This window comes from Cebus imitator, unplaced genomic scaffold, assembly GCF_001604975.1.
Source record: "Cebus imitator isolate Cc_AM_T3 unplaced genomic scaffold, Cebus_imitator-1.0 Scaffold267, whole genome shotgun sequence".
In the NCBI taxonomy this organism is placed as follows: domain Eukaryota; kingdom Metazoa; phylum Chordata; class Mammalia; order Primates; family Cebidae; genus Cebus; species Cebus imitator.
Window position 1 is genome coordinate 952,306 of NW_016107582.1, and position 10,780 is coordinate 963,085.

At 36.7% G+C, this 10,780-nt stretch overlaps 1 protein-coding gene across 12 annotated transcripts in view; it reads left to right on the forward strand.

The window, feature by feature from the left end:
- Nucleotides 1-9,405, forward strand: part of EYA4 (EYA transcriptional coactivator and phosphatase 4) — a 276,762-nt gene extending 267,357 nt beyond the window's left edge. For 6 of the 12 annotated variants that reach the window (XM_017500622.2, XM_017500625.2, XM_017500620.2 and 3 more), the window contains 3 exons: nt 2,520-2,641; nt 4,924-5,024; nt 8,466-9,405. In XM_017500622.2, the coding sequence (XP_017356111.1) occupies nt 2,520-2,641; nt 4,924-5,024; nt 8,466-8,546 (304 nt within the window). In that variant the 3' untranslated portion in view covers nt 8,547-9,405. Of the gene's footprint in view, nt 1-2,519; nt 2,642-4,784; nt 4,886-4,923; nt 5,025-8,465 lie in introns of those variants that run through there. The other 6 variants (XM_017500629.2, XM_017500630.1, XM_017500621.2 and 3 more) reach the window with 2 other exon arrangements.
- The last annotated feature ends 1,375 nt before the right edge of the window (nt 9,406-10,780 follow it).

Sequence of the window (10,780 nt, forward strand, 5' to 3'; positions counted from 1 at the left end):
AAGGGCATGATCTTGTTCTTCTTTATGGCTACATAGTATTCCATGGTGTATGCACACCACATTTTCTTTATCCAGTCTATCATTGATGGGCATTTAGGTTGACTTCATGTCTTTGCTATTGTGAATAGTGCTGCAGTGAACATGTGTGTGCATGTGTCTTTATAGTAAAATGATTTACATTCCTTTGGGTGTATACCCAGTAAGTGGGATTGCTGGGTTAAATAGTAGTTTTGTCTTTAGGTATTTGAGGAATTGCCACACTGCCTTCCACAATGGCTGAACTAATTTACACTCCCACCAAAAACCACATGTTCTCACTTATAAGTGGGGGCTAAGTGATGAGAACATGTGGACACATAAAGGGGAACAACACACACTGGGGCCTTTCAGAGGGTAGAGTATGGGAGGAGGGAGAGGATCAGGAAAAAAAAAATGGAAATTAGAGTTAATACCTGGATGATGAAATAATCTGTACAACAACCTCCCATGACACAAGTTAACCTATGTAACCAACCCGCTGAACTTAAAAGTTAAGAAAAGATTAATGATAAGATGACAAATTGCTAGTTATAAAAAAAAATTAAAAAAAAAAACCCAGTATGCTTAATAAATGTATGGGGAACACAGCATTCAGAGAAAGATTTATTTGAACTAATTGAATCAGAATGCAGAAAAAGCTTGACAGGGCAAAAAAAAGTTGATATTAAGAACATGATTGTAAATGAATAGTTGTCACATCCTGCACAGCCTCTGACCTCGTGGCACAGGCAGGAGCTGCATGGATAGCAGAAAGTCCAAATGGAGAGCAGAGGGGAAGTAGCTTCCTACGTCTGATTGGGGAAGCCATGGCAGCTTAGTTTGTCATTTCTGGGCACCACATTCCAGTGAGGGCTGTGGCAGGGTTTAGGCAGCCTATGTCAAGTGTGGTAGTCACAGGAGTTTGGACTGTGGAAACCACATAAAAGAAACAGATGGAAGGAGGAGCCAGCAAGCTTAGTCAGAAGAGTCATGTGTGGATCAAGATTGCTAATTTCAACTGTTTCAGATGTTAGGCTGAAAATCAATTACATTTCTCCCTGTGTCTGTAAAGGAAAGAACTAGGACCAATGAATAGGAATCCTGCAAGGGAAATTCTGACTCTATATAAGGAGGAAATGTCTAACAATTAAGGCCGTTTAAAACGGGACTTGCTGTCTCATGTCCTCTGTAACTGGTGACAAGAGAGACCAGAGGTCAGGGATGCTGGGGTGTGAGGACCCCTAAGCCACTGACATTATGTGTAAACTGTAGTGGAGTGTGCGTTTCTGAGAAGGGGGTTGATAGCTTTCATTATTTCTAAAAGATATCTTTTATATAAGTTAAAGAAGATTATTACATTATTAGATTATATATTTCTATATAATTAATACAGATTATTATTAAACAGGTGGCTTTAAGGCAACTAAAGGAATATGTGATTTTTCAGAAATAAGGATATAGCAAGGGAGGGAGGAGAAAAAGAAATCAACATACATTGAATAGTTACATGCTACGGAATTTGCTGAGTTATCCACATGTATTATCATATTGGCATAATTGCAGTTTTGCCATTACTTTTAATGGCAAAAACCAAAATTGCTTTTGCATCAACCCAATAGCTTTCACAAAATGCCTGGAATGTCAGAAAAACAGATGCTTTGTTGAATTATGTATCAGAACCCTTAGCAATATTAAGTTGCCTTCTGACCCTAATTATTCGATGAATGTAATCTAAGAATAATCAAAGATATGGGAATATATTTAGGCGGCATTACCTATAATATTTAGAAATCAAAAGCCGCTTAAGCAACTGAATTTAGCTTTAAAAACTTCTGGTGCATGTACATGATAGAGTAGTTTTTATACATTGTTTTGTTGGGAGAGGGAAAATAATCGTTAATAGATATAAACAGGCTCATGATCTAAATACATAAAGTAGAATACGGGAAAACAAAATCTGTATACAAACAGAAACACTTAAAGTAAATGCACAAAATGGAGACAGCAGTTGTCTCTGAATGGTTCAATAATAATTAATGCTTTTTGTTTTCTTCTTTTTATTTTTCTTTTACAAATTTTCCTGTTATGAGTATATACACTGTTTACAATTTAAAAAGAAAGACGTAACTCTGAATATCACACAGTGCAAGTCATGAAATTTCATATCAAAATCACGTCTCTAAACTTTAAAAGTTTGTGCTTCATTTTATTCTACCATGTTTTCCTTCTGTAACATTTACCTATGTATGACTTTTAATAGTCTATCGTTTTGACAAAATAATTTGTAGAACTTTAAGCATCACAGCATAGTCATGGGTTTGTGCATTCTTTGTAATAATCTGCCATTATTTGAGGAGCGTCTGCCTGCTGATAGGCAATATCTGATGAATATTGAAAGGGACCATTAATTAAGGAATTTAGAGACCACAGTGACAATTTAAAATCTATTAGAAGTTATTTAGTATTAGAAAACAAATATGTATATTTCCTCCCTATTTTAGGAGTAACTGCGTAAATGTCTTGGTAACGACAACACAACTGATCCCAGCACTTGCGAAGGTTCTACTCTATAGTTTAGGAGGTGCTTTCCCCATTGAGAATATTTACAGTGCAACTAAAATAGGTAAGGAAATTATTTTAAACTCTGTATGGAATGTGTCCATATCTGTGTGTCTCCGCATGGTTCCCTTTTTCATCAGTTTCACTTAGTACATGAAACAAATTTGGATAAAGTTCAAATTGTAAAGCCCCCTGCAACTCATCGGGCATATATGAATTTTCTGAGAACTGTTGCCTAGTGACATTATGAACTCAGTATCTGAGTTTAGATATTTCATTCTTGTATTTCACAGAATATCACAGCACATGTTATCTAAATAATATGTAATACCTCTAGCCATAGTATGTAATAGTTTAATTAGTATGGAGTATAGTGTTGCATCCTTGCATATGCAGTAATCTAGATCCAAGATAAAAATACTATTTGGCTTTGCAGGGGAGTCTTAGATGGATTGAACTAGTGTCCTTAATTAGACAAAAAAAAAATTAAAAGAATTTCATGAATCAGAAAACAAAACATAATAGGAATATTCATAACATGAGTGACTGGAAATCTACATTTCCAAAAATGTGCAGTAGCAATCAAAGAACCAGCACCTTGTTTATTTAGATAATATCGATTTGTGGAACCATCTTTGATTTTTAAGTGCATTTCTCACAGACTCCAACTTTTAATAAACATTGAAAAGCAAAACTTCATCAACTTCTGCTACATTGAAAGAGTTAAAAGAAAACTGATGTATTCCACTGTCTGTCAAGAAAATACTCGGGAAAATAAGTGGGTTGTATAATATGCCTTGAAGGTCAACAAACTTGGGCTCTGGCACATTGACAAGAGAAGTTCAAAATCCTAAAATCCCCCACCAAAAATAACCTGCCCTGGGCTTTGAGGAGGTCTGATGTTGGCCTTGGCAAAAGGAGCCTCCACTTGCAGCTGTTTCAGGAGTACAGCTAAGGAGAGCCAAGCTTCCGTAGAGTAAATTTCAATTGTCACAAGCACTATAGTCCAGAGCCTGGATATCAATACCATACATTTTTAATGCAAATGCATGTATTTATGTCAGCAGGACTAATAGAAGGTAATTTTGCTTTTTGAGAAATCCAATAATTTTATGGCAGAATAAACATTTATTTTAGTAAGGACAGTATTCTATTGGCCAAATAGTTCCTTATATTTAATCTGAAAAAAAGTCATTTTTATTTTTCCCTTTAAGCTAGTATTTTTTGGAGTTCTGAACCATCAGATTAAGAAAAAAGGCAGAAGTAACGATGGCTGCATGAACATTCTGGGAGTGAAATTTAGAGAATAATGCCAATGTTGGGTTTTTTTTTTTTTTTGAGACGGAGTTTGCTCTTGTTACCCAGGCTGGAGTGCAATGGCGTGATCTCGGCTCACCACAACCTCTGCCTCCCGGGTTCAGGCAATTCTCCTACCTCAGCCTCCCGAGTAGCTGGGGCTACAGGCCACGCCACCATGCCCAGCTAATTTTTGTATTTTTACTAGAGACAGGGTTTCACCATGTTGACCAGGATGGTCTCGATCTCTTGACCTCTTGATCCACCCGCCTCGGCCTCCCAAAGTGCTGGGATTATAGGCATGAGCCACCGCGCCTGGCCGCCAATGTTTTAAAAACAAAGAACATGTAGAAATTCCACCGTTATGTTCCCATAGTGCAATCAGCGGATACCAGTGTTGTCAGTACTGTGGCCCTGTCAGACAGCACCCTTAGTAGAAGTTATTTGAGCAGGCTAACTCTCACACACTTGAAGAAAGGCATTGTTTATCAAGGTAAATTGACTTCTTAGTATGTCCTCATTTCTGAGGTGAACCTTCAGTTTTTCACTGGAACGTATTTAGCTGACATGTCTTTGCTACTTAAAATTTATTTTTAGAATTAAACAAAGATTGTTAAAACGTATAGTTGCCTGTAAAGTTGCCCCAATACTCTGTTGGTAGAGAAAAACATACTAATATTTTCTCTAGGTCAAATGCTTAACCCTAGTGATGTTTTTGGAGTGTGAAACACATTTGTTTAATCATCTGTCCTAAGTAACTCCTTACATTATTCAAATATGTGTTGATTTCATAAACCCAGATGTTGTGAGCTAGTTCAAGTGATGTTCAAGAGGCATTAAATTAACACTTTATGAATCTTTAGGTTAATGAATGCAACGGCTGGAAGAATAAGCAGTGCATTGTTTTTCAGGCAAGGAAAGCTGTTTTGAGCGTATAGTGTCCAGATTTGGCACTAACATAACTTATGTTGTGATTGGAGATGGCCGAGATGAGGAGCATGCCGCTAACCAGGTAACTTCACTCTGAACTTTATCTCATTTATCTTCCAGGAAAAGAAAGTTGCTTTGAACGAATAATGCAAAGGTTTGGCAGAAAAGTAGTGTATGTTGTAATTGGGGATGGTGTAGAAGAAGAACAGGCAGCAAAAAAGGTAACCTGTCTCAAACAATGTTGGTGTGATACTTCTAATGCAAGCCTTTTTGTTTGCATTTCTGTAGTTTGGCCCAATGGCAGCTTGACAAATGATTTAAATTTATAGATGCAAAGCAATAAGAGCATGAGAGGATCAATACTTACATTCAAATAAACCATTTGGAGTTTAGCATTTTTTACCTGATGATAGGAAATGCAGAGAAATTTAGTTATATGTATTTATGTGTTTGGATGTATATACATATAGTAATATATATATTTGTGTGGGCGTGTGTATATATATGCTTATATATATATATGCACATATATATATTAATATACATACAATATGCACAGATATAGATGAACCAGGGATCTGCAAGAAAGATGGGGTGGGGGGGAAGCAACCATTGTTAAGTACATGAAATTTAGCAAGATAAAGATTAATGAGCTCCATACAAAACTCATGTGAGTAGTTGATGAGACCTGCATACCATATGGTCCTTGTGAGTGCCTGGAAGTAGCATGCTCAATGATAAGGAATGCTGAGGGCAGATTACATAGCTGAAGAAAAACTGCTACAAGAGATGGTAATCAGCGCTACTGAAATGGGATGTATTGCTCAGATCCTTTTGCACCAATTGTCTTAGCGGTAATGTGCCTCGCATGTCCTAGAAGAGCTTCATCTGTTTTGGTGAGCCAGTGGTACTTGATTGAAGCCAAGCAGCTGGCTTTGAACACATTCAGATCTCACAGGCCCTAAGTGTTTTAATAAGCCTTTTCATCTGGCCCATATTTCTGAAGAAGAAACCAAGGCAATTAAAAACCATTAAATGGTTGGTTCAATATCAAAAGAAGAATGATATCAGGATTGGCCCCCAACACCAGGCTGTCAGTCAACTCCACACTGAGATCTACTGCCGCCTTCACTGAATGATAGAAAAATATCATCTAGCCAAGATAAAAGTGATAGAATTTGCAAAACAAAGCCAGATGAATTAGTATTTTTGAACAATGACATACCAGCTTACATTGTTTTACAAAGGAAAAATGTTATTCTTTATTACCCTAAGGAGGTTTTAAACCATCATCTAATAAAGGCTTCACCACTTGCATGTGCTGGAGTGTTTACCTGTTTTCAAAAACAGTCAACATAAACAGTTTTATAGAAAAGTTTACAGCTGTAAGAGAAAGGAAATGATGTATGTTTCTAGTTGATTTAAATCAAGCAAAATGGAGAAAAGGAAAGCACTTCCACTTTAGAAGATTTGGTGACAGTATTGGCAGCCATACTTGAAAATCTCCATGCTTTTCAATTATCTTTGAGAGAATGGGTTCAGGCTCTGCCTCCCACAGAACACCTCAGCCTTCATTAGCACTGTCAATGACCCAAGACAGCACACTGGCCCCAAGCATGTCCTGTATGAGGTCAGGACTGCAGCCTCAAGAAATACAGCTTTCATTGCTGACTACCATTTACAGTGCTTCCAGTCACACTCAAATGAAATATCTTCTGGAGTTTGTCAATGTCCTGGGTCCATGTTATGATTTTTCCTATTGGCATCATAGTTATACACAGCAAAGAGCAGCCAGTGATTAGTGATACAGCCCTGCTCCAGCTAAATTTACATGTCGTTTAGCTTATACCAATTAAATTCATGTATAATTCACTTTTCCAAACCAACGAAGATGTATGTCTTTGACAATTAAAGCTTAACTGAGTCTACCCGTTTTCCACAGCATTAATGTTTAGATTCGGTTTACCAGTTGTTACACCGTCTACTTACTTTATACGTAAAACTTCAGGAGGGAAAGGCATGGCCCTGAATGGAAAAGAATCTCAGATAGAATGCTATTTCCAAATGGTTGTTTATGTAGGTACAGTTTTGGTGATGGTGAAGGCTTATTCTATTTTAAAGCACAGGTGGTTGGTTTCTCTAGTACCCAGAATGCATGCTTTTCTTTGGATGTAGCAGTAATCGCATGTGCAGAAATGTTAAGTACTGTTTTGTTGTTACAAATAGATCTGAGCTGAATGAAAATAAATGGTACTTCTGTGTGAATTCCTATGCTTTAATTTGACCTAGACATATTTTGTTTGAGAAATTTAAGAAAAAATATCAAAGTTTAGGAATAGGAATGTCTAATTGCGCTCTTCTGTAGAAACATATAATATTAATACAAGCTGCATATGTAGTTTGACATTTTCTAGAAGCCACATCTTAAAAAATTAAAAAGAGACAGGTAGAATTATAACATGTCCACCCAGTATATCCAAAATAATTGTCTTGACATCTAATTAATATAAAAGTTATTGAAGCCACATTTATATTCTTTTTTGTTGTTGTAAGTCTTTGAAATTCAGTATGTATTTTAAACTGGACTAACCACATTTCAAGTGACCAATCGCCACAATTGGCTGGTGGCTACCATAGTGTGCAGCAAGGAATTATATAAAATCAGGATTATTATACTACTTAATTCTTAAACGAAATGTCTTTTGCATGTTTTATATCTATATACTCATTCCCCATAGATACACGAATAGATATTTTCTACATACATATTCTAGAAGATGTCATCAGCCCAAACTTACAAATCATGCTTTTGTTTTGTCAGTTGCTGTAGTGCAGGGGTTTTTTCTTTTTCATTGTCATCGCCAGTGGGGTGTCTTTAGACTTTTATTTTCTAATTACACCCTTTCATGAAGTTGTAATGCCACAGATGTACTGTATACTATTATAGTGTATCTTTGGAGGACCACAAACCATTGTAATGTCTAAGATTTTCTGCCCCACAAGAACTCATTTTTGTCCCCTTGGGGATGATATCTTCCATTGAAAATGCATGCTAGAGTACTTTCTCTCAACTCTGTGTCAATGAAATAAATCAACTCTACTGGCTTGGCTTTCCCAGACAAGTAAGAAAATTATCATCCCCACATTTTTTCTACTTTATATAGTCCTGCTTCAAATTATTTTTATACCGAAAGGAATTCATCCTCTTTTCCTCCTAGATGAACAAAATTAAGAAGTTTATCATTTTATTTTATTTTTAACTCAGAGATAGGCCTGTAAGTTTGATGCACTGATTTAAAACTTGCTTTCCATCAGCCAGGTAGTTTTTTGATGCCCACTTGCTTTCCGAGATGTTGATGTCGGTAATGATACTTCCAGAATAAATATTAAACTGCCGAAGAAAATGTTAGTATGTTAATATTTGCTATTATGCTCACTAAAATCCAGTTCAGATCTATTTCTCTGTTACTTTGACAGTGCCATATTGGTGCTGCCAAGCCTTCACATATGATCATCCCGCCTTTAAACTCCCTGCCCTGAACTTGGGTGGACCACACATCCCTGTGTGTGCTGCTGCTTCATTGAGACGATGGTTGTGATCTCTCTCTATGCCTCATTCCTTCTCCTTCTCTCTCCCATCCCTCCTTCTCCTAACCACGCAGCACAACATGCCCTTCTGGAGGATATCCAGTCACTCAGACCTCCTGGCTCTCCACCAAGCACTGGAATTAGAGTATTTGTAACTGTGTTCTGTAGCCAGAGATCCGTTTTTTATATTTCAAGTACACTGAATTTTTATGTGTGATTCAATGCCTCTGGCGCTACACATATAAGTTGTCTTAATGGATGAAATCATATTTGGAATAAGAATTCCAGAATGAAGAATTCAGATTGCTGAATGGAGTTAAACTTTAGTGCTACAGAAAAGACACTCTATGGTCTTATATTTACAACACTTTAATGGGTTCTTTAAAAAATCTGTGGAGGTTGCTGGTACACACCGAATGAGTCCGAACTGGAACGAGCAGCTTTATCAAAGAACTCTCACTCTGGCAAAGCAGCAACACACGTGCCCCGTCTGACAAGGTGGTCAACGACATTCCTCAAAATGAGAGATTTTCTCAGCCCTGAGGTTTGAATCTGACTTTAGCCTACCTAGCCCAGAAAATCTGAATTGGAATGCACTCAGACTGTAGAAGGACAGTCCTATCTAGACCTGTAATTTGTGTAAATTGTTGATGAAAATAATTTACTGTGACTTTATTAGCAGCTGACTTTCAAAGTGGATGCAATTTTTCTTTCATTTGTCGGGGAGGGGAGTGGGAGGGGAAATGGGAATATAATATTGTCTCTTTTTTAAGTTTGGCAAACAGAATGTTCATACTGATGTGTTGTGCCTTACAGACAAGACAGCATTTGTGTGTTACAATGTAACTTTGGTTAAAATCTCTGTAGATAATGAAAAACAAAAACCTTTGTGATGATTCTTAACATGACCAAATTTAAAAGTCAAGCTCTCAAAGCTTAATTACCGCATCAGCAAGAAACTGAGTATTTGTTGCAATAAGAAAACAACAACAATAAAGGAAAGCTTGTGTTTTATTTGGGTTCTTAATAATTCCAATAATTGTATGAGGCAACTATTTGCGCATCCAACCGTAAGCAGAAGGTTTGGGAAAGATTATGGGACCTTTACTTAGAAAGTGAAATGTATGTAGAAGTCTCAAGTACCCCTTCTACAGTTTTGCTGGAGAAAACTAAGAGCCATATTCATGACAACTTGCACAGTTTTGAGGTTGAGACTTTTGATATGTGTAAGTTGCAGAGAGGAAGATATTATCATGCAAATCATGAGCAATTATCACATAAACGTTTTTAGAATATGCATGGACATGGCGTCAAATTCACATTGAGTGAACATGGCTTAAAATAAAGCTAAGTGTTTTTATTCCCAATGTCATTGCACAAATGATAATATCATCAGTAATGGAAGGCAGATCTCCCAGATGGTGTCTAATGAAAGCAATGAGTCTATGAAAATTTTACCTAGAATATCATTGTAAATTAAATTAGCAAGTGAGCTGGATCTTGACAGCGTCACTGAAATGACAACAGTAAAATAGTACCTGGTTCTCCATCTGAATACATCAATGCAGGTTCTCTTCCTGACAGGCTTGCATTTGTTAGTTTCTGCCTGTATCATTACTGCGCAATGGATGGCATTCATTACCAGAAGAACCTGTCATCACTGTGTTTGCATGGTTTTTTTTTCCTTGTGTGCAGCCCATGTTGGGAACATGATACAGGTTCTCCTCTTATTTCCTATGACATGATTTCCCTTGTGGAAATTTAAGACTTTAAGAACTAGAGTATTTTAATGGTGTCTGCACCTGCAGCTCTGTGTTTAAAATATCATAATGTGGATCCTGGAGTCAGGCTACTCATCAGTGCCCCTAGCCAGAGGCTGGTTCATGAGTTCATCACTTGGGGCCTCTGAGGCTTCAATAAAGTCTACATTTTGCTCACAGATCACAACATTCACTGTGGAAATATGATTTCATTTCTTCAGGCTACAAACCTGTATTTCTTTACTGAATGCTAAGGCCATGTTTATATTGGGCAGAAAGATATTGAGATCCCAGTTTTGCACAAGATTGTGATTTAATCATCTAAACCTTAAACTTATCCTTTAAATTTTGTAGCTTTTGGCTGCCTCTGCCCCAAGTACTATTCCAGGCAAATTAAAGTTGGAATACTTTCAATAATATAAAAATAATGATAAATTTTACACATTTGTTGGCCTCTAGCTTGAAAATAGCAGTTAAAAAAATTTAAGTGTTGCCTTGATTATCAGCACTTATTTTGTGTACCAAATCCTTAAATATTTATTACTGTGAATAAAAACAAATCATCTTTACTGTATAGCCTGTTTCTTTTCTTTTTTTTTTTTTTTTGTTAAGTTATTTCATAAAGATGC